This window comes from Sorex araneus, chromosome 3 (genome assembly GCF_027595985.1).
Source record: "Sorex araneus isolate mSorAra2 chromosome 3, mSorAra2.pri, whole genome shotgun sequence".
Lineage (NCBI taxonomy): Eukaryota > Metazoa > Chordata > Mammalia > Eulipotyphla > Soricidae > Sorex > Sorex araneus.
Genome location: NC_073304.1, coordinates 141,163,177 through 141,187,647, shown reverse-complemented (window position 1 = coordinate 141,187,647; position 24,471 = coordinate 141,163,177). Strand labels below are relative to the sequence as shown.

General features: G+C 47.2%; 2 protein-coding genes across 2 annotated transcripts in view; one reads left to right on the top strand and one right to left on the bottom strand.

Annotated features, from left to right (window-relative positions):
* The window catches only part of RIN2 (Ras and Rab interactor 2), a 299,434-nt gene extending 281,386 nt beyond the window's left edge, over positions 1–18,048 (bottom strand). Inside the window, exons 1-2 of the mRNA XM_055131456.1 lie at positions 17,913–18,048; positions 14,392–14,463 (exon numbers count right to left, since the gene is read on the bottom strand). The gene's annotated coding sequence lies outside the window, so the exon portion shown is untranslated. The remainder of the gene's footprint in view (positions 1–14,391; positions 14,464–17,912) is intronic.
* On the top strand, positions 17,634–18,773 carry LOC129403491 (proline-rich protein 2-like). The gene has a single exon (XM_055132145.1). The coding sequence runs from the start codon at positions 17,634–17,636 to the stop codon at positions 18,771–18,773; it is 1,140 nt and encodes a 379-aa protein (XP_054988120.1).
* Positions 18,774–24,471: the final 5,698 nt, after the last annotated feature.

Below are 24,471 nucleotides of genomic sequence, written 5' to 3'. Positions count from 1 at the left end.
TTTTCTTGATCCTTAAACTTCATGAAAAATGCCTTAGAAAAAAACAAACTAAGAAGAGATAGCTTACATCAAAAAGTAAAAAGAAATACCTTATATCAATTGCTCAGATTAGACCTCATCATGATCTATCTCTTGAGATCTTGAACTGTACAGTGTAGGAGACAATAATACTATTGTAACATTGATCTGTTTCCACATAGACCTGCTATGTTATTCTGACTTCTCTGTTTCCAGAAGACAGAGCAAACTGCCTGCTTGGAGGAGCAGACGGAATTCTGCCGGGCTGCACATCACAGGTGGGATCTACAGAGTAAGCTGCAAGACCCCAAGTTAGCAATGCACCCTCGCAAGTCTCATGTGAAGGGATAGATAAAAAAATTTACCTAGCTCACCTTCGTGCCCTTCCAGCTTCCACTGTCAGCCTCTGTCACTATTGCAGGAATGGGAAGGGGTGGAGCAACTATTGCTCAGGAGAGGATGAAGTGGAATGGGAACCTGGGAGAGCACAGTGACAGTGCAAGCACAAGGTCACACATCTGCTACTCAGCACTGTCCCCAGACCTGAGCAGTCTCAGGGGTGCAGAACTGCCATTTTGGAGCCCCTCTACCTTATACCTAGGTAAGCATGTGTGCAAGTATTCAATCCAGCCACAACAAGAGTAACCCAAAAGGGCAGGTAAAGGAAAAGAAAGAAAGAAAAAATATTTACAAGGGTAGCATGCTGAGATGCTTGCCTGTTCCTCTGGAACATCACGTGTGCTTGCACTATATTCACTTGACAAAGGACTAGCCTGGAGAGTGAGGAAACTTGCTTTTTTGTTTGTGTTCTGGGATTTATTCTTTTACTTTGGTTTGGGGGCTACACGTGGCAGTGCTCAGAGCCTGCTCCTGGATTTTCTCTGAGGAACCACTCCTGCTGTGCTCAGAGGCCACACGGGAGGCCAGGGTAGAACTCTGCAGACCCCGTGCCCTGCGAGCGCCTCACCCTCTGGACTGTTACTCCAGCCCCTGACGTTTAGCTTTGGTTTGCTTGTTTTGCTCTTAAAGTCACACCCAGTGGTGTTCAGGGCTTATCCTAGACTCTGTACTCAGGAATCACCCCTGTCAGCGGTTGGGGGAACATATGAGGTACTGAGACTAGAACTGGGTCAGCCACATACAGGAAAAGACCTAGGCCTGTAAGGAGGTATGTCGCTGTTCCTGTTAGGATTATGAATTCTCCTTCAAGAGGCCAGGGAACATACTTGAGTGGGTAAGGCATTTGCCTTGCATATGCCCAGCCTGGGTTCAATCCCTGATACCACATATGGTCCTCCAAGTTCTGCTATTCGCAATCCCTGAGTACAGGAGCAAAAGTAAGCCCCCAGCCCACCAATGACCCCTCCCCCCCAAAAAAATTCTCCTTCAGCTCTTTTTTTTTTTCATACACTTAATGCAGTTTTCATTCTTTCAATCCTGACATTCTAGCCCCATGGGGGAAGAATGACCCCCCTATACACACACACACACACACACACACACACACACGCACATCATGTTCCTCAGGTTTGGCTGCTGGATAAAGGGCTTGGAGCACTGAGTTTGTTTTTTGTTTTTGAGTCACACTCAGTGATGCTCAGGGGTTATTCCAGGCTCTGCACTCAGGCATTCAGGAATTGCTCCTGGCGGTGCTTGGGGACCATATGGGATGCCAGGGATTGAACTCAGGTCGGCCGTGTGCAAGGCAAACGCCCTACCCGCTGTGCTATTGCTCCAGCCCCTCTCCTTCAACTCTTGATACTTTCTTTACTCCCAGTCCCACAGTTCTCAGTAACTTCCATCTGACACTTCATCAATCTTGCCTCAAGAAACTGGAGCCAACAATAATAGAAAGAAAGGGCTAATTATTTCCCAGAAAAGATACTTAAATATTTTGGACAGCTCAGGATGACATGGAATATTTCCAATCAGGCTTAAAAGCATCAACATCCACAGTAGAATTCTGGGAAATTAACATGGCAGCAAACACCAAAAAAAAAAAAATCAAGGTTTCTGGTGGCCAGTATGACCATGAAGGGGCCACTAAGTCATAGGTGCCATTGCTCATGGCAGAAGGCAAGTCAGAAACCTCACCTTTCATACCGTCACAAGAAATGAAGGCAGAAACCTCACCTTTCATACCGTCACGGTTTCCACCTGTTGGCCTTGGGGCTGCCGTGAGCTTGACAATAAGCATCCCAGACTGTGGTAGGGCAGCCAGTGTGCTGCAACACCCCTCCCCATCCCTGGGTCACTGCACACAGATTACTCCACAGCCAGCACCTGTGGCTCTGTCTCTGGCAGACAGGTTGTCTCAGGCTGGTGACCACGCCCTGCCTGTACAGAGATAGAACAGAAGTGCTCACAGCCGCGCTTAGTCCATGGCTGACCACACTGGAGGAATATCCCAGAAGCTGACCTCAGGTCAGAAACAGAGGACAATGGGGAAGGCACTTGCCTTGCTCGAAGCTGACCTGGGTTCTATCCCAATATCACATACACTTCCCTGAACAACACTGGGACTGACTCCTGAGTGCAGAAGCAAGCCCTGAACACCAACGGTGTGGCCCCCAAACAAAACAAAACAGAAGCTGATCTCTCCTTTCGCCTCCTGTATAGATAAACAGACCTGAGAGTCTGTATGTACACACATATATACACACACACTCTTGTGTGTGTATGTATGTGTGTATATACATATATATATACATATATACACACATATACAGATATAGATAGAAAGATGGAGAGAGATGGAGAGATGGAGAGAGAGAAAGAGAGAGAGAGGAGGACATGAAGTTTCCTATAGGGACAATTCTTGTCTATGATAGGACTGGAGCCCTGGGTCACCCAAGGATCAGTTTTCTCCCTGACTCTCACCATCTGTAAAGAGATGATCTGATGCTTTGGGACACCAAGTTGTCCTAAATTGGTCTCCTCTTGTTTAACCAAGTAAAACTCTTGCCTCCCTCCCTAGGTTAAAAGTCAATGAACAGAGGCCAGAAAGATAGTACAGGTAGGACGGCATTTTGTCCTGCATACTGCTGACCCTTACTCATTCTGACAACCAGAGATAGCCCTTGAGCCCTGCCAGGAGGGATCCCGGAGCACACAGCAAGGAAGCCCTGAGCATCAGTGGATATGGTCCAAATCTCCCCCTCCACCTCCAAACAAATCCAGAGAGTAAGGATGAAATCTCTCCTCTTTTTCCATTTTGCAAAGCCCATTGGGAACCTCACCTGAACAGAACCATGGTCATGATCTTCCCCAAGATGCACCACATTCCTCTTGATCTTTAGACCACATTCCTCTTGATCTTTAGACGCACACCCCACCCCAAACTCACATAAGAACTAATCCACCCATCAGAGCTAACCCTTTCCACTGTGACTCCAAGCATGACTGAGGGGTTTTCCTAGGAATGGGGTGAGGACTTCCCATCAGTAGCCAGGAGGGCCAGGCACCACTTCTGGTGATACTGAGCCCAGCCACTGAACATGCTGAATGGTTCAATGCTCAACCCAGGCTGTTGCAGCAACGAACAGGAGCTCTAGCATTGAAGGATTTGTTTTGTGGGGGTTTTGGTGTTGTTTTTTGTTTGTTTGCTTTTGCAGGGGGAGGTTTTGGGCACACCCAGGGTGCTCAGGACTTACCCCTGGCTCTGTGCTCAGGTACTGCTCCTGGTAGGGCTTAAGGGACCATATGGAATGCTGGGGATAAAAGCAGGTCTGCCCTGTGCCAGGGAAGCATTACCTGCTGTACTACTTCTCCAGCCCCCCTCGAACTGAGTAAAGATGGGGCCTAATCACCACCTGGAGGTTACTCTAAAGCAGGAAAGACCATTGCGATGCAAACAATAAGCTCTTGGAAAAATCCAAAATCTGAGGAGTAAGAGAAGCTTCAAGAGAAATCCAAGGCTGTAATAAGAATGTGAAGAGATCATCAAGAGTTCGGGTTCTACCTTCTGGAAAACAACATGGTCGCTCCTCAAAAAATTAGAAATTGAGCTCCCGTTTGACTCAACAATACCACTTCTGGGAATATATCATGGAGAGGCAAAAAGGTATAGTCGAAATGACATCTGCACTTTTATGTTCATCGCAGCACTGTTTACAGTAGCCAGAATCTGGAAAAAAACCGAGTGCCCGAGAACAGATGACTGGCTAAAGAAACTTTGGTACATCTACACAATGGAATACTATGCAGCTGTCAGAAAAGGTGAAGTCATGAACTTTGCATACAAGTGGATCAACATGGAAAGCATCATGCTAAGTGAAATGAGCCAGAAAGAGAGAGACAGACAGAAGAATTGCACTCATTTGTGGAATATAAAACAACAGAATAGGAGACTAACACCCAAGAATAGCAGAAATAAGTACATATTTTCTCCATGGCTTGGAAGCCGGCCTCACATGCTGGGGGAAAAGGCAGCTCAGATAGAGAAGGGAACACTAAGTAAAAATGTGCTGGGAGGACCCACTCAGGATGGGAGAGGCGTGCTTAAAACACACTATAGACCGAATACAATGGCCACCCAATACCTCCATTTCTAACCATAATACCTAAAAGGAGAGAAAGAACAAAAGGGAATGCCCTGCCACAGAGGTGGGGGGGATAGGGTGGGAGGGGTGGGAGGGATTATGGGGTCATCAGGGGAGGACGGGCATTGGTGGAGGGATGGATACTCAAGCTGTGTATGACTGAAATACAAGCACGAGAATATGTAAATCTGTATCTGTACCCCCACGGTGATTCATTAATTAAAAAAATAATAAATAAATTTTTTAAAAAAAGAGATTGGTTTCTAATGGCTGTGAGATAGCACTGTGGGTAGGGCATTTGGCTTACACACAGCAGGACAGGGTTTAATCTCCAGTACCCCATATGGTCCCTCAAGTCCTACCAGCACCAAGTAAGTCCTGAGCAATGCTGCATGTGGCCAAAAACACCAAAAAGTAAATGTTTTTTTTTTAAAAAATAAAGACTTCAGGTTCTTCTCATTGACTGTAGCAACCTCCATAGAGAGACCCAGGCAGGGGTAGCATGCGAAAAAACTATCATAGAACAAACTCTGCAAAGCAGAGGGGAAATGGCTAGCATACATCTCAGTTAAGATGTGGGCCACACTGGGATGGTGAGTGCGTTATGGTGTTTGTGGGATGCTATCATCTGTATCATGTAGGTACTCGTAGCCAACTTTACCAATCCTAACTCTCCAGGCCTTTTCCTGAGTAGCGAGCAGTAAGGCTGTGGCACCCTGTTTTTCTTTTTGGTTTGTGGGCCACATCTGATAAGTAAGCTCAGGGCTTACTCCTGGATCTGTGCTCAGGGATAGCACTTGGCTGGTCTTGGGGGATCATATGGGGTGTCAGGGGGTGACCACAAACAAAGCAAGCAACCTACTCACTGTACTCTTACTCCACTGGCTTGTAGTGTCACTCTTAAACCCCACTTCACCCAAATCCCTGACAATACCTGGTGGTTCAGTCAGAAGTCAGCAAAAGACCAGCAACAATTCACAAGTAAACAGAGGGACCTACAGTGAGTTGGAGCCATGTCGCCCAGCAATGTTTGGAGACCACCAGGGCTGCACCTGGTGGTACTCAAGGGAACACGCGGGGTTGGGGATTGAACTCAGGAATTCTGCACACCAGGTATATGGTTCAGTCCTTCCAGTAGCTTCTCAGTCTCCAGGGGTCTCAAATAAAGCCTAGCCCTGAAACCCCCAGGCTAGCTTATAAAGAAGGTTAAACATCTTTTTTCAGAAAAAGAGCTTCTGTCTTGGATGGCCAAGAGGAAAGTCAATGCAAAGAGAAACAACAGAGCTTTAAGGGGTGGGGGACCGGGAAGGATGGAGAGCTACTCCAGATAGTACAGACAGATAAGGTACTACGGTCCCCACATGACCTCCGAAGCCGCACTAGGAGTGATCCCTGAGCACAGGGCCAAGAAGATGCCCTGAGCACAGCCAGGTGTGACCTCAAACCTTAAGGGAAAAAATAACTTTAGGATTTTCAGGCTCAAACTTGGAACGAGTGTATTTCCAAAGTTGGGCAGTGACTACACTATCATGTCCTCAGCAATATTTTAAATATCCCATGGAGGGAAGTATTGAGAAGCACTTTCAAAAATCAGGTCATCAAGGAAAGTTCTGAAGGTCAGGAATCAGGTGATGGAGACAAGATTCCATGCTGCGAAGATGAAGAGGACAGATTCAGACAGCCGATGGTTGCATAGGGCCCGTGGGATGTGAGCACACATGCCAGGTAGATTTTACCCGTCTCAAGCCCCTCAGGCCTTCTCTCCTGTGCCTGAGAAGTGGGAGCCAGCACTGCTCTCCACGCCTGAAGACTACAACTTCCTGCTCCTTGCTCAGCTTGTCACACACAGCATTTCAGGAGAGACTCAGGCCAAGTGCTTTGCAGTATTTCATGGGAGACCTACTTTTATGAGGGACACACTTCTCCAACCTGAAATATACAAACTTTATCACAACTTTAGAAAGAATTCAAAGTCATTGATGGAAGTTTTTGCTATCAAAGTACTCCTGACTCTGTGCTCAGGGATCACACCTGACAGGGCTCGGGAGACCTTATAGAATGCCTGGATGGAACTAGGGTCACCCAGGTATAAGGCAAACAGACTACTTGCCCTATCTCTCCAGCCCACTATCAAAACCTTTTGATCTCACACAGAGGACAGCAAGTAATCTAATCCCCTGCTCCCCTCTTTCCCATTCCAACTTTTTAAGTCTTCTACAAAACAGCTGCTTATACTTTACATCATTAGGGGTCTATAAAAACAAGTCTACTACAAAACACAATGTCACTTAATGTACTTGTTTGTTGGATATCAACCCTAAGTGCTTTAGGTTTTATCAGTGAATTGCCCCTTTCCTCCTCCCAGAGAAGCTTACCATGCCCTTGCTAACATCCTTAATTTGGCCAAAGCCTATCTTCAACCTCCCCTTTGTGTCGCATAAGCCTAAATGCTTTAGGCTTAATCAGTGAGTTGTCTCCTTTCCTCCTCCTAAAGGAATTTATATTACCCTTGCTAGCATCCCTAACTTAGCTAAAGCTTATTTGTAAACTTTCCCTTGTATTTTACCTCATATTGTCACAGTCCTCCATGTTAATCTCGATTGCTGTAAAACAAAACTTTCTGGTAATTCTGAACTTGTATTGATATTGCTTTGTATTTGAAGTGCTGTATTTTTTTTTTTTTGTATTTGAAGTACTTGCTTTTCTGTTTCCCCTATAGCCTTTTAATGGGTTACCACAGAGCAATGTTCTTTGGTTAAACACAGAAAGACCATTAATGCTGTGCTCCTAATATCTGGGAGTTGATTGACTCTGAAATATATCTGCCCTGGGCATAATTACTTGATCATAACTACTTGACTCAGGCTTCAGTTTCTGTAGCTCCTGACACCCCAAAAGGGGAGGTCCCACCGTGGGACTGGGATGGACCTGGGGCAAGTGGCAAAACTACCCGGCATCGAAATGGGACATCATAGAAAGCATAAATGCATGATTTTCATGCAAACTGTTACAACTTTAGACACAGGACCCCTCTGGGGAAGAACTAGCTGAATTGGCCAGAAGACTTAGTCTGGGATTTACGGTAAAAGCCTTGCTTGCACTCAGAGCCCAGACAACCAATGTTTAAAGCCTTGTTTGCTCTCAGCTCAGAGAACTGTTTTTGGATCTTTGTCTCTTACTGTGTTTATCCAAACAACTGCTAGTATTGATAACTTAATACAATTAGAGGGAAACATAAAAGCAAGGCAGTTGTCTCTGGGAGAGAGTGTCTCCTTGAGTTGATCTCCCTAAAAGGATTTCTTCTGCCAAATGTTTATCTATGTAAATGACCATCACACCTGTGCTTACCTCACCCCCCTTCAGATGTTCTATAAGTATGCTAGCAATCCTGCATTAAAGGAGCCATTTTCTCCATCTGACTGTGGTCCCCAGTCTCCCCGTCTCTCTGTGTCTCTGTTGGGGGGCCCTGGGAAGGTGGGGAGGCGGGGAGGCGGCTCAGGGCTACCAAACGCACACAGGTGTCCAGCAGCAGCAGCAGCCACGAGAGGATCTTCATCATTTCTTTTTTGTTTAAACACTTGTTCACTTGTAATGAGGCAGTGCAGTGCTGTGAGTTAGTCTGCAGTGGCCTTAATTAAGTGATTTTATTTGCTCTCAGCTAACACATCACACTTCTTAGGATGACACTAAAAACACTAAAAAAAATGATCATAATCTCTGTAATATTACAGACATTATGTAATATTTTTGGTATTATTGTAATATTTTGTACCTTTGTATATCTGGAGCAAGAATGTTGTTAAATATCAATTAATGATTCGCCATAGCCATGCCCCTGGACCCTGTGCCAGGCTGTTTCATTCGGGGAAACCGGAGGAGGCAGGTGAGGCCCCTCCCCGCCCCAGGGGAGCCAGCCTCACCAGCCGAAACCTCCAGAACTCAACCTCCACCAGGCCACAGCTGTTCTCCACACACTCGGATGAGCCTCACCCATGACTAAACCCATTCCTGGACTGTGTGGCATCTCATAATCTCATGTAAAATGTAATACTAGGGTTCAGGATAAGGAAAGAGACCACTCTCGAGATGCAAAAGCAAGGATTTTATTGCTAGCTCGAGCTAGGGTCCAAGTCCACACCGACACAGTGGCTTCAAGACAAGGACCCTGACTCTGGCTTAAGAGGGCATCATATAGCACATGGCTGCATAACTACTCAGTCTTTGTGGATAACAAAAGACAATTCCTGGCACATGGTGATTGATTGAGCCCACCTGCTGGGCCCATAGACTTTCCAAATGGGGTCTTGGTTGGCAGTTTCAAATTGTTTCATTTCTTGGAAACTGAAACTGTTTCACTCCAGGAAATGAGCATGAGGCCTAGTGATTTTCCTCATTTCTGCCGCCTGTCAAGGTGCTGCCATTGCTTATTGTGTGGCCAATCACTTCGTTCACACTTCACACCACTTTCCAAGAATAGAGCACCACATTTGATTTAAAGTAGAAGGCAACTAATCTTAGAGGAGAACATACTTTTACAGATATATATATATATATATATATATATATATATATATATATAAGCACATAAGGCTCAACCTTTAACAACATATTAGTAATCTCTGATAGAAGGGCTTAACGGCCCCTGGGTGAAATACAACAATCTTCACACACTGTCCTCTAAGTAAACTTTTGTGGGGCATTTTCAGCGGTTTATTCATCATGAACAACACAAAATAAATTATTTTGTTTCTGCTTTGGGGAGGGGTTTGGGTTCGGAATGGAAACATCCAAACTATGGTGGTGGGAAGGATAATGCTGGTAGGATTGGTGTTTGAATATTAAATGTGATCAAATATTGTGAACTACTTCATAAAAATTAAATAAAATTTTTAAAAAATCAATTAAACTTTCATTAAAGTTGCTCATCTTGCATATGGTCAATCCCAGCCCAAATTGCTGGCACCAGATATGGTCCCCTGAGCACTTCCAGGAGTCACTCTTCAGCACAAAGCGAGGAATAGCCCCTGAAGGGTAGGGCCCCAACTCCTCCTCCCAATGAATAAATAATAAAATATAAAAGACTCCATTTTTGTATTAGTTATATTACTTTTGTTGGATAACATTGGTTTGTCCTTGCTCCTCCCACAGGGAGCTTAGGTTTATTCAGTTACTCCCAAAACAGTGCTCCCAAGGCACATCCAATTCCATCAGGCACTCCTAATCCTATATTGCTTTTCTCTTTCCTTTATGTCCTTTGCATTTTTTAGCAATGTCCTTCTTGTATAGACACAGGGAGACAGTTAATGCTATGCTTTTGTAACATGGGAGTTAACTGACTCTGAATAATATTTATTCCTGGGCATCCATCATATTTACCTGACTTAAATCTCAGTATTTCCCAACACCCACAAAAGGAGGTTTTCAGTGAGGGGCAAGAATGGACCCAGGGCAAGCTGTAAGATACCCTGGCATTGAAAAGGGACAAGCTAAGTGCCATAAGAAGTATTATAAGTTAAGAGCATGGTCATGGAACAAACTCTGTCATGATCCAAAAAGAAGTAACTGAATAAGAACCCTATGGGGTTAGGAAAGACTAACTTTATATATAGTGAGATGTCCCCAGGAAGAACCAACCTTTAAGCTTAATATATATTTTACTGTGTTCGTAAAAAATGACTAGAAATATTAGTCACAAGTAAACTTACTATGATTATTTAAATGGATGACTAGCTGAGGAAAGGAGAAAGCAATACACCCTGGATGGAATCCCGTCCTTGAACAGATCTCCTAGTAATCTGGAGTGCTGAACCCTCAGATGAGATCTTGTCCTTGAGTTAATCTCCAAGAACTTCCCCTGAAGGAGTGGCTTTACCTGTTTGTTGTTATGACAATGTTCAACCCCACCTATGTACACCACACCCTTTATGGTTTCTATAAAACTATACTGTAAGGAGGGAGATGGGGGATAAGATCTAACTATGCTGAAAAAATTATTACGCTGTAAAGGGGGAAGAAATAACTATGCTGTAGGAGAATGAAGCTGTACAGAGAAGAGAGAAAGAAACAGTCCCTGACTAGGCCTGGGGAGGTTGTTCTCGGATACAAATGCTCATGTCCTGAGTGCCCACACTCTTTGAACTCACAACTAGGAAGTGAGGGGTCAGTTAATCAAATGACCCAACTGGTCATGTTTTCTGATTTTTTGGCCATACCCAGTGATGCTTGAGTTATTCCAGGTTACTACTGGCTCTGCACTCAGGAATCATTCCTGGTGGTGCTTAGGGACCCTATGGGATGTTGGAGATCAAACCCACGTTGGCTGCATGCAAGGTAAGTACCTACCCACTGTACTATTACTCCATCCCCAAACAGCCAATTTAAACCACACTTGCAAGGAATGTAGCCAGATCACAAAAATAGGGCAGGGATAGGTGAAATACGAAAGCACAGGAGCTCAGACCAGCAGACCAGTGACGATGAATGACGCAGGCAGGCAGATACTATGAATGGATAATGAGAAAGATGATGAGATATACAGATGCAGATCAACAGATGGCAGAGGAGAAAGAAGCCAACTCAGACAGAACGGAATGGCAGACAAGAGTCCAGTAACAAGAGCAAGTCCTGACTGGCAATGAGCCACATAGGGGCTCACAGCCCTTGCCCTGCTCTAAATGTGGATGCACTGGCCGTGAGCTTTCCCTGGGTAAGTGACACAGCACCCAGTGCCTCCGGGGGGTCTCCACTGCTTAGAGTGAAAACAATTATTCAGATCATTCCAGGGCTCTGAACTCAACAGGTTAAAATTACACTTAGTATTTGCTCCTAACCTTTCCCCTTGGCCACAAATGCAGAAGAATGCACACACCCACACACAGACACCCACACACACACACACCCCTGAACAAACAACCCTACCCCACCCTCACCCCATCTAATAAAACCTTTCTTCTTAAAACTCTTCTTTCTTTGACTTTTTTGACATTCTTTTTTCATACAGATTTCTAAACAAGACTACTAATACTCCATGGTTTGAAACAAAAAGAATCTATGAAACAAACTCTGATATGCACTGTCTGTAGCACTGCCGTCAGTTGTTCATCGATTTGCTCAAGCAGGCACCAGTAATGTTTCCATTGTGAGACTTGTTACTGTTCTTGGCATATTGAATATGCCATGGGGAGCTTGCCAGGCTCTCCGAGAGGGACAGAGGAATAGAACCCACCAGGACTGAACTTTGAACAAAATCAGGGCTTTGTTTGTGGCTCCCAAACAAAATCAAATAAACAAACAAAACCTCACTGGATCTTAAATATCTTACCACATTGTCACCTTACCCAGGTTCCTCATCACCCAGTTTTTCTCACTGAATCCCTGAAACAAGAATCTGCCACCCCACCCCTTTCTGTGTGATGAAGCATGAATGGCCTGGCAACTGGGTGTGAAAAGCTCTCTACAGCAGGCTGCAAGGGAACTCACACACCTGCTTTCAAAAGGAACAATGGACACTCCCAAACTGGGGCACGGGCAGCCAGGAGGAAACTGCCATCAGGTTAGAATCAGCCTTTGTTCTGGGATGTGGCCTTCTACACGTGTGCTGCTACTTTTTCAGGGATAAATGTAGACAGCGATCCAGAAGAACCCACCTGGCCAGCCCTCAGGGAGAAAGTGAGAGAACTGTAAAGTCAAGTGTATTTTTCCTCTTAAGGGAGGTGACCTGACAAGCTGTGCCATCAAGACACAAAGTTCTAAACTGCCATTCACAGCTAACTGCTCTGGAGAAAGGCATTCTGGGTTGGGGGTGTGGGGGGGAGTTGAGATCCCCTGGGAGAAGAATCCTCTGGGGCCTACTTTTATTGTTTACCCACCAACTTCTTTGCTTCTGCTCAAATCCTAGAGAACTGACAAGTTATTACATGCCTGGAAGCTGGCAACACAGCCCTTCACATTTATGTAACTTCACATTTATGAGGGAGATTACTGTACATTTTAAAGGTTGGGAATAGACATTTTATGATCCTGAGCAACATGCTTTGACTGCTTAGATGTCAGAAGGCTTTGGAGCAAGGAGGCATCATGTCCCAAAGTGTATCTGTGGTGGGTGGACAGGGAAGGCACCTCTTCCAGCTTCTGACCCCACCATGGCAATGAATTCCTGAGAAGTCATAAAACCAATAGGCCCAAGCTCCTAAAGTCCACCTTTTGGACAAAGGAACTAAGGCTTGATAAGACCTTTATCTGGGGCCAGCACAGATGCAGAGAAGGCTGGAACACCCCCTCCCATCCTCCCACCCCCACCCTCTGTGAAACTCCAGCAGGAACAAAGGTCAGGAAAAGGAATTTCAAAGAAGACCATCTACCAACTCTAACCCTTGGCAAATACCCTAGCAATAGACTCTTACCTAGGTAGAAAGCCCCATGTCTCTCTAGAAACCCTAGAAAAGCCAACTTAAAAAGAAAAAAAGTGCGCTCACAAGCTGCCGAGCCCCTGCACTGCTTATTCGTGTGTTGTAGGTAAGGGTATGTGGCGCCCGAGCACATGCGTTGCCTGCTCTCCCCTCTTGAGACACATACTATCATACTTTCACATCAAAATCACATTCTCTCTTGAGTGCATCTCTCTCTCTCTCTCTCTCTCTCTCTCTCTCTCTCTCTCTCTCTCTCTCTCTCTCTCTCTCTCTCTCTCTCTCTCTCTCTCTCTCCCTCCCTCCCTCCCCTTCCTCAAAACCTCCAAATTCAAGACTAAATCACTGCTCATCTCCTCCTGAAATTCTTTTCCGAGAGAAAGGTGAAGGAACCAAAAGGCCTAATAAGGCCTAGGACTGACTTTTTTTTTTCCTGCAAAGAGCAATTCCTCACTCCAGCCTGAGTCCGTGGCTCCCAGAGATTAACTCCCATGCTGCAACAGAACACGTGGATGTCAGGTGTGGCTTGACAGCTGGTAGAGCTTGAGGTCTGTGCCATGCAGGGGCTCACCAACAGACTTCATCAGCCCTAGACTTCCCAGCGGGTCCCAAGGTGGCAGAAGTGGGTTGGGAGAAAGTGGCATATTCCCTTGTGAAGCTGCTGTCTCTTCTCTCTGCATCACATGAGTTACCCAGGGACCCCTCCAGCATCAGCTCTCTAATACCCAGAAGAGGACTCATGAGGAATATTCCATTGGCAAATCAAGCGGGCAAACATCCTATGTTATAGTACCAGTATGGTACTATACTGGTACCTAAGGCCTAAGGCCTTTAAAGCAGTTTAAAATATAGGCACTGACAAGTCCCCCAGCAGAACACCTGCTAGGCATGAGCTCTTCTTGATACCTACTGTACCTCCTGAGTATTTCTTCAATAAACTGCATCCCAAAACATAACTTGTAAATTTTGATCTACACATAGACTGCAGGAAAGGTGCCTCTGAGTACAACCTTTAGCAAGTCGGTGATGGTAGTGAAAAATTATTAGACTTGAAGTTTAATTCCAGCTTTGGGATTCTAGCCTCTCCAGGACCCAGTTTCCTCACCTACCAATGAATGTATCAAGCCAAATGAGCTGTTCTCAGAAACAGCTGATACTATCTTCAAATGCACTTTATAAACTGCTACAAATAAGACTATCTGCTAAGCAGATACTTTTTGCTTTGTAACTCAACTCAAAATGCATTTACAAATGGGGACTCTGGTTCATTCTTTCAACTCCCATTCCTTAAGTATTAGGCAGTAATACTCAAGGTGTGTCCTAGCCTTGGGCCTTAGCTCACAGAGAGTAGACCGGGGGCACCCTACCTATTCCTAGTAAGTGACCCATGTCCAAAGAATCTAGTGACATTGAAGGGGGTGTCTTACCAGCACTGCAGAGGGAAGACAGGAAAACATCTCAGCTCCAATACTCAGATGTCCAGAGACTCATTAGGAGGGCTGGATGTAGAGAGAAGAGAAACACAGTGTCAAGATGACATTGCACCCATGAAGGCTCCTTAGGTAATGTGGAGCCTTTACTTAGGAACCAAACTATGAAGAAACCTGGTGACAGGCCAAGAACGTGCTGACTGGCAACAAGCCTTCAGGCTGAATGACAGGGGGAGAGGGTGGGGGATGATGCATGTCCTTGAAAGAAACATATGATCCAGGAAAGGTTTTCATAGAGGAAAAATGGACCTGGGAAGCACATTTTTATTTTCAAAGAGCAGGTTGTAGGCTGGAGGATACCAGAACAGTCAATAAATTCATGGACTAGTACCCTGAGGCACAATCAACAATGGTTCTGAGTCAGGATCCAACCAGAACTCATTTCAAGTTTTTTGGGCAAAGGATAAGACAACTAACCCTACCCAGAAGAGATTAAATTTTTATTTGTTTGGGGTTTGGACCTCCAAAAAAGTACCTGGACACAGGCAGGACAGTTCAAAGCCAGGACCCAGGAATGTGGTGGTGCTCAGGCCTCAGCGCTGGGGACCCCCAGGACCACACCCTGAGCACTCACAGCACCCAGGGATATGCTGGCAGAGCTCAGACTGCAGGGTTTTGCCTGACATGCTGGGGAGGGGACCCAGAAACCCATACATGGGAGGTAAGTGCTCCTGCCTACTGTGCAGGCTCCCAGGCCCATGGTCGCTATAAATTTTGAACTCAGCTCTTCATTTCTTCAGGGGCAAGTTCAATGTAATAGGGAGTATACATAAAGAATGACCCAATCTGGGACCGGAGTAATAGTACAGCAGGTAGGGCATTTGCTTTGCACGCAGCCAACCTGAGTTCAATCCCTGGCATCCCACATGATCCCCCAAGCACCACTAGAAGTAATTCCTTGAGTGCAGAGCCAGGAGTAACCTCTGAGCATTGCTGGGTATGACCCAAAAAGAAAAAAAAATGGCCCAATGACTAAGACATGTCATGTGCCCTTGAAAAGAGAAGAAATGAAGGCAGAGAGATAGCACAGTGGGTAGGACCGTTACCTTGCTGGCAGCTGACCTAGATTGATCTCTAGCACTCCATATAGTTCCCTGAACCCACCAGAAATGATACCTAAGTGCAGAGTCAGGAGGAAAACCTGATCATATTCCAGTATGACAGAGAGGGGGAGGGAGGGAGACAGGGAGGGAGGGAGGAAGGAAGGGAAAGGGGAAGAGAGGGGGAAGAGGGAGGGAGGTGGAGAGAGGAGGAGAGAGGGGGAAGGGGAGGGGGAAGAGAGGGGGGAGGAAAACAGGTTCATATGTGTCCTCTGTACATAAGAGGGTGTAGTTCAGTACGGAGGCTGTCAGGAGAGGAACTCCTCTCTGGAATGGGCAGAGATTCCTGACTTGGGAGAGGGAGAGGACAACCTTAAGTGGGGACAGAAGGCCAGAATCAAGTTATCCCTTTGCTTGAAGAGTGGAATGGTCACACTGTTGCAGAACCAAGCCTTCATGTGCCCTGCACTGACAGTGGGTTGGTCTCACTGATGTGGTTTCCTTTCCTATTTGACAAAGTGGTTCGTGGGAAACAGTGTCTGGACACTGAGGTCTTGCTCTTCCGGCCTGCAGCTGCCAGCGCAGAGCCCTCTAAACCAGAAGGTGGAAGCAAGGTCTGTCCCTCCCCATAAGCTCCACCTCCACTCAACAGGGTCCCTGCCACCCTCCCAGAGATGCCAAAGAGCTAGTTCAGGTCTTGTCTCACTTGCAGTCAACCCTGATTTGATCCCAGGCACCACCTGATCCTTCTAGCACCATGAGGAAGTGGCATGGGGAAGGGCCTAGAAGCATTTTCTTTTTAACCAGAATCAAAAAGAAAATGAGGAGCTGGAGAGATAGGGGCCTTGCATGACGCCAACCACAATTCTATCCCCAACTACACATATGGTGTCTGGAGCCTTGCCAAGAGTCAGGTATAAGCACTCAGCACGATGAGGGTCACCCCTTTCCCCTCATTCCCACCCCCACAAAAGGAAATAACATCTCTATACACACTTGTCAAAATATTCTCGCAAGCCTGGAAAGACAGCACCAGCAGGTAAGGTGCTTGGGCCAAACCTGGTTTGATCCCTGACACAACATATGGCACCATTCTGAGTCTCACCAGGAGCGAGGAGTACAGCTGGGTGTGCATACTTCCCACAAAAAAACCCCCAAAAACCAAAAAAAGATTCTTCTGAATGTGACCTGGGATTTACAGTTAAAAGAAAACACGGGGTGGGGGGGAGGGGAGCATGCATCTCTTGTGTGTCTGAGGTCCAGGTCAGATTTCCAGAACTGAAATAATAAAGTATGGCTATACATCATCATCGGTCGCCTCTGACTGCCACTGGGGACCAGGAAAACCAAAAGCAAAGGAAAAGAACTTTACTTGTACAATGACGCAAGGTCCCACCAACAGCTCGTCTTTATTTAAAGTATTATTTTGGTCATCGTGAAGTCTTACTCAAAAGCTGATTTTTTTTAAGCACTTCATTAAAGTACTATTCATCTAGATTATTGACTGTGGCCAAATATTGCTGCAATATTTACAAATTCCTCTTGGAATTTGTGTTGCGCTCAAAGTCGTTTTATTGATGACAGCGTGTTCCTAAGAAACCTCTACAGCATCTGCAACCCTCAGGCAGGCAAGAAAGTGCGATCCTTCGGGAGTGGGGTCTGTGCGCATCCTCTTCTGCGTAGATTAGGGGGGAAATACCCGAGAAGCTCAGAGTTGAGCCGAGAGGCGCTTCTTAGAGCCGGCGGGGATAGCCTTAGCCGGAGTTCTAAGTTCTAGATCACAAACCCACAGGCTTTCAAGCTGAAGCCAGAGAACCCGGTGTGCCCGCCGGCCACCGAGGGGCATCGGGTGGTGAGTGCGTGGACACTGCGCTCGTGAAGGCTGCAGCAAAGGGGGTGAGAGAGGCTGAGCCCGGAGGGGGCGGAGACGCCCGCACCCTGTCCCCGCCGGGCCGGACTCCCGGCTCCTGCTGTGGCTGCGCCACCGCCAGCCTCGGCGACAGCCCTGGACCCCGTGAGGGTCTCACTCCTGTCCTCCGCCCGCTGCGTCCTGGCCCGCGGAGGCGGTCTCTGAGCCCGGGCTGAGCGAGTGCCCGGCCGGTCCCCGGGTCCCGCCCGCGAGGCGCCCCGAGGTAGAAAATGACCCAGGTCCCGACTGCGCCCCGCGCGCACCTCCGAACACCCCTCACCCGACGCCGGGTCAGACGAGGATACCCCAGAACTTGGGGGGTATGTGTCAGTCCCCCCCCGTCTCCCGGCGACCCTCCTCCCCGCGGCCCCCGCGCCCTCTCCCGCTGGTCGCCGGTGGAAGGAGGCGGCAGGGAAGGCGCCCGGCACCCGGACCCCGCGCCCCCCACGGGCGCCCCCGGAGCCTGCCAGGGTGCAGGGGTGGGGTCTCCGCTGCCGCCCGCCCCTTACCTCGCGCGGCCCTCCCCGCGGGTCCCGGAGGCGGGGGGCGCGGGGCCCCGTGGACAGAGCGGGGCGGCCCTGGGGCCCGGAGGCGGGGAGGGCCGGGCTTTGTGTGGCCTCCCGCCCGCCCCACCCCCGCCCAGCCCCGGCGCCAGCAGCGGGTGGGACGGGGGCGGTGAAGGCGCCTGCGCGGCGCGGCTCCCGCCACCCCCAGCCCGTGCGGCCGCGCGGCCCCCGCGCTTACCCCGTGGCCGCACGGCCCGGCGCTCGCGGGCACCCGCGGGGCCAGAGAGTTTCTCCGGCCCGGACTCGCGTGGCCGTGTGCTCTCCTGCACCCCAGGGCGCCACCCCCCGGGAGACCCTGCCCATTGCACCCCGCCCCCCCCCCCCGCCAGACCCTGTCTAGCGTCCCCCCTCCCTCCCGCGGCCCCTCCCGCGGCCCCTCCCGGGAAACCCTGCCCCGCGGAGCTCCCCCCGCGCCCGCCGCCCGGGCCGGCAGGAAGTCCCCCGGATCCGACGCGCTCCAGGCGTCTCAGGGACCGTCGAGGGCCACCCCGCCGGGCTTGGGCTCCATCCCCCGTGCGAGGCCTCCTGGCCGGCCCGGGAGCCGAGCGGCGGGGAGACGGCTGCCCGGAGCTGCCAGACCTTCGGCCCGAGAAAGACGGCCAGGCCGGGCAGCAGCGCGGGACGTCGGGGTCAGGCTCCGACGGGGACCAGCTGCGTCCGAGCCAGGCCTGTCCCTGTGTGGAGAGCATAGAGGCCTGTTTGGAGCCGATGCGGAAAATTGAACTGGACTGGAGCCTCATTTTTGGTTCATACGCTGGTGCAGCGCTCTGCTGTATCTATTCCACTTGGTGTTGGTACTTGTGACTCTTATCAACCTAAATCCTAAAACTGATACGTCGCCTACAGTCAGTCCAGTTCCCAAGAAAACAACCCACTGCACTTAGCTTTCTCTTGCCCGTCGCCCATTCACTATCCAGTCCAGCACCCCCACCCGCAGGGCTCTGCACAGGGCTCTCATGTTTGGGGAAGGAAAAAGAAAAAGATCTTCCTGCCTTTGGGAAGGGAAGAAGCAGGGAAGGGAGACAGAGGGCCAAATGTGAACATCAGAAATGAAATTATTGAGAATGTCAGCTTCTTGGGGTGGGGCAGCAGAGGAGTGGTGAATGTCAAAGGATGTAGAGTCTAATAATGAGTCCAGCAGGCCTTGCCAAGAAGATGGGATTTTTGTTGTTATTTTATTATTTTTTATAAAGTTGTTCATGATTTATCACATTTACTGTTCCAACACCAATCCCACCACCATTGCACCTTCCCACCAACATTATTTTCAATTTTCCCAACACCTCCCAAGCTTGCCCCTGTAGCAGGCCCTGGATAATTTATTTTATACTGCTAGTTACTTTATATTCCACAGTGGACAAAATGTTTTCCAGAAGCACACAATTTCCAATAAGTGAAAGAAGTCTGAGTTTGATTGTTGTGTATTTTGAGGCTAGACCTGCCAGGGATTCTTTAGGGGCTGCATACACGGGAGAGGGGAGAGGCATTCAGAGGCCTCCCGTGTCCACTTCCCTTCTGATTTCAGTCTCATAATGGTTCTGTTTTATAAACAAGACACTCAAGGCAATGCTGAAGATATGTGATCTCTGTTCCTTTGCCCCATTTCCCCCCCAACACCCTTATAAAACCTTCGTTTGTAGGAATTGCCCCATGAATGACCTCACAGTCTCTCTGTTAGAAGTTAGACCTCGATCAGGAAAACATCTACAACTGGAGAGAGGCATTTATTCATCCTAAACCAGTTATTGAGTATACCTACTATGTGCCAAACACTGCTGTGTTGCTATCCTGGATCTCATAGTCTAATGGAGAAACAGCAACATACAAGGCAAACAAGAAAAATGTGTGGCATGATTGGTGATGCATGCTTGGGAAAAATTAACCAGGAAAGAAAAACAGCAGGTGCAAGGGGACTTGTGGCAGGGAGGTGGGGGCGGGGGTGGGGAGATAAAATCTTGAAAAAATTACAAACCAGAGACTCATAGATCAAAATTACCTGCCTTGCAAGGGCAAGTCCATGAGCTTGGTCCTCAGTGCTGCTCCCATACATAAGCCCCACCCCAGAGCCTCTGTTATCTGGGACCTCTGACATCACAGCTGGGTCTACAATAAATGTTCAGCACATAACTTAGTGTGTGTGCAAGCACCACAACCAAAGATGTCAGAGCACTGTGGCCAAAACTGAAATTCTCTCAAAAGAGCACTGTGTGACCACGATAGCACACTCTAGCAACCCCTGAGGTCAACACTACAACCCAAATGAATGCAACCTCTGACAAGTGTATGTGCAAGCACTACCACTCAAGTACGCAGCTCAGCAAGCACCACAAAAAAGTATGAGTATGCTGCAACCAAGTATGCAGAATCCCCTGGAATAACATCATCAAAAGTAAGGGAAGGGAGAAAATAACTTTATAATTAAATCACTTATATCACTTGTCATCCCATTGTTTATTGATTTGCTGGAGTAGGCACCAATAACGTCTCCATTCGTCCCTGTCACGTGCTACTGTAGCCCAATGGCATCTGCTCACTCCAAGAACATGAAGAGCCTCAAACCATTCATTTAGTTCTTTATTTTTTGAGGGGGGGGGTGTCACACCCAACAATGCACAGGGGTTATTCCTGGCTCATGCACTCAGGAATTACTCCTGGTGGTGCTCGAGGGAACCATATGGAATTCTGGGAATCAAACCCAGGTCGGCCACGTGCAAGGCAAACACCCTACCCGCTGTGCTATTGCACCAGCCCTAATTTAGGGTATTGATGAAGAAGTCTGACCAAAACGGAGGTGGGCGGCCACGAGTTCTTTTGATATCCCGTGGAATCCAGTCGGTAACAGCTCTAGTCCAGCTGTCATCTCTAAATCACATTACATGTCCAGCCCATCTGATTTTCAATGCCTTGGAAAATGAAACAGTGTCCCTGATTCTTGATCGTCAATAGAGGTTGGAATTCTGGATTCCTTCTCTCACTTGAGTGAAACATGATATTCCAAGCATAGCTCTTTCGATTCCTCTTTGGGATACCCGAATACCGTTCTCATCCTATTTTGAATAGCATTCTCATCCTATTTTTGTAGGGCCCAGGATTCTGAGGCTTATGTTAGTGTAGGAAGAACGGTGTAGTAGAAAAGATGTGCCTGGACACTGGCTGAACTCTACAAGAAGAAAACATCCAACCCCATCAGAAAATGGGGCGAAGAAATGAACAGAAACTTTTCCAAGGAAGAAATACGAATGGCCAAAAGGCACGTGAAAAAGTGCTCTACATCACTAATCATCAGAGAGATGCAGATCAAAACAACCATGAGATACCACCTCACACCGCAGAGACTGGCATGCATCCAAAAGAACAAAAGCAACCGCTGTTGGAGAGGATGTGGGGAAAAAGTGACCCTTCTACACTGCTGGTGGGAATGCCGACTGGTTCAGCCCTTCTGGAAAACAATATGGACGACTCTCAAAAAATTAGAAATTGAGCTGCCATTTGACCCAGCAATACCACTGCTTGGAATATATCCCGGAGAAGCAAAAAAGTATAGTCAAAATGACATCTGCACTTACATGTTCATCGTGGCACTGTTTACAATAGCCAGAATCTGGAAAAAACCCGAGTGCCTGAGAAGAGATGACTGGTTAAAGAAACTTTGGTACATCTATACAGTGGAATACTATGCAGCTCTTAGAAAAAATGAAGTCATGAACTTTGCATATAAGTGGATCAATATGGAAAGTATCATGCTAAGTGAAATGAGTCAGAAAGAGAGAGACAGACATAGAAAGATTGCACTCATCTGTGGAATATAAAATAACAGAGTAGGACACTAACACCCAAGAATAGTAGAAATAAGTACCAGACTGTTGACTCCATGGCTTGGAAGCTGGCCTCACATTCTGGGGAAAAGGCAGCTCAGATAGTGAAGGGAACACCAAGTAAAATGTGGTTGGAGGCCACGTGGGGGAAGGGTGATGCGTGCTGAAAGTAGACTAGAGACTTAACATGATGACCACTCAACACCCTATTGCAAACCACAACACCCAATTGGAGAGAGAGAACAAAACACAGAGAGAACACCCACAGAGGCAGGGTGGGGTGGGGGGAGATAGGATTGGGGGGTGGAATGGATGCTGGGTTTATTGGTGGTGGAGAATGAGCACTGGCAAAGGGATGGGTTCTCGAACATTGTATGAGGGAAACACGGCATGAAAATTTATAAATCTGTAACTGTACCCTCACAGTGATTCACTAATTAAAAAATAAATAAATTTTAAAAAAAAGAAAAGATGTGCCTGGAGCCAGAGTTCTTCATCCTCCTAACCACTTCTTCGATGCTCTTGAAGACGTTGCACGCTACTCTCTTCCTCCTGCACAGTTCAGGTGCCAGATAGTTTGTCATATTGAGTTCTTGACCTAGGTACACGTAACTGCTGCATTCAGAGATGTTCGTTCCATTGAGGGCAAATGGAACATTAGGAACTAGTCTATCTTTCATAAACATTTTCTTCGTGAGATTCAACTGCAATCTGACCTTTCCACACTCATGGTCAAAGTCAGCCAGCATTCGTGCCGCTTGACTGGTATTTGGTGTTATGAGAACGATGTCATCAGTGAAGCAGAGGTGGTATAGTTACTGACCATCTATCTTCACTCTCATTCTTTCCCATTCCAGTTGTCGCATGATGTTCTCAAGAGTGGTACTGAAGAGTTTTGGTGAAATGGCATCGCCCTGCCGAACTCTTCTCTTAATGTCCTTGTAGAACAATCACTTCCTTGTAAAATGGTGAGATCCCAGTGATGAATCCTTAATACAGCTCACGGAGGATACTGATGTACTGAATTTGAACCTGTTTGGCTAGGGCTTCAGTCTCAACAGAATTAAAGGCCTTCTTTAAATCAATGAACATTAAACAGAGCGGCATCTTGAACTCTTGCGAAACCTCAATGAGCTCGGACACCATGTGGATATGGTCGATCATGCTGATTCCTTTTCGGAACCCAGCTTGCTCACATGGTTATCCTTCATCTAGTGTTCTGCCAATCCTATTCAGGATGACTAACTTGTAGACAACGGACAACAGGCAGATTGGGCGATAGTTGCTGATGTCATGGATGTCTCCCTTCTTGTACAACAGAATGGTCCTGCTGGTTTTCCATTGGGACAGAACCTTGCATTCAGACAGGTAGTGTGTGAAGAGCTGAGCTAGTGTATTGACGAGTACTGGCGGCAGATTCTTCAGGTGTTTGGGTCTGACCTTGTCTGGACCCAGTGCTATATGCTTCTTGGCTGACGAAATGGAATATCAGATTTCGGAAGGGAGAATACTGGAAACAACATATCCATCCTGAGGAATTTGGTATATGGGCAGATGGATGTGGCTATCAAAGAGATCTGAGTAGAAATCATGGATAATCTTTCCCATTGCCCTTCTGGAAGATGTGATAAATCTATCAGAAGGCAGTCATCTTGGTCTTATAGTTGACAAAGGACAGGAGGGTGTTGTGAATACTTTTCCCAGCTTCTGCTGCATTGGCCAATACTGCTGCTCTTCTCTCTTTGAGATCTTCCTTTATTGCTTCTCTGCTCAGTGTTGCGAGCTCGGATGTTAGCTTGTAATTGCCTGAGACTCGCGACAGAGCACATTGGCGAATGAGCTCGAGAGTTTCCAAAGACAGGTGACTTTTTGTGGCTTTCTCTCTCTCTGCATTCCTTGCACAATCACAGAGGTGCTGAACCTATCTTATTCGTATTCCTCATCAATTGTATTCCTCGTCAATGTCAATGATGGCATCTTCCCATATTGCTGCAACAGTGCCAAAGAGCTCCCAGTTGGTGGTCGTTCTGGGAGTTCTCTTCTTAAACTTTGCAGCCCTTTTTCCCCACTCCATGAAATAGAATTTTGCACAAAGGAGACGGTAGTCTGATACTGTTTGAAATTTTGGGAAAACAATGACATACGTCAGGCAAAACTGTGGATTGAATATGATGTGGTCAATTTTGTTGTGGAACTGTCCACCAGGAGACTCCCACATCCAATGTTTAGATTCGGCCTTCTGGAACTGCGAGTTACCATGGATGGTCTTGGTTAACATGATGAACTCAGACAGTCTCTCACCCTGTTCGTTCCATTCTAGGTGGTGGGTCCCGATGTGGGATGTGGAATTCTTCGGGTGACCTTCTAGGTCCTATCTTGGCATTAAAATTATGGACAATGACCTTGTAAAAGGTGTTGTCTTCTTTATAGAACTTCTCCAGCTTCAAGTAGAACTTCTCAATTTCTTCGTCATAGTTGGATGTTGGTGTGTAGACACAAAGATAGAAACTGACGGCAATGAGCCACATCTATTCAAACATAAGCGTCCGATTTGGGTTGTTAGGCATTTGAACAAATCAATGCTCATGGCCAAGTTCTGTTGACTAGGACACCAACACCACCAGTGCCTCTACTGTCGCATGTTCCAAGAAATAGTTCTCCAGTGTTGAAAATGGCGTGATGTGTTT

What these genes read in the sequence shown, in the direction of transcription:
- LOC129403491 (XM_055132145.1), top strand. Translation starts at nt 17,634, where the DNA reads ATGACCCAGGTCCCGACTGCGCCCCGCGCGCACCTCCGAACACCCCTC.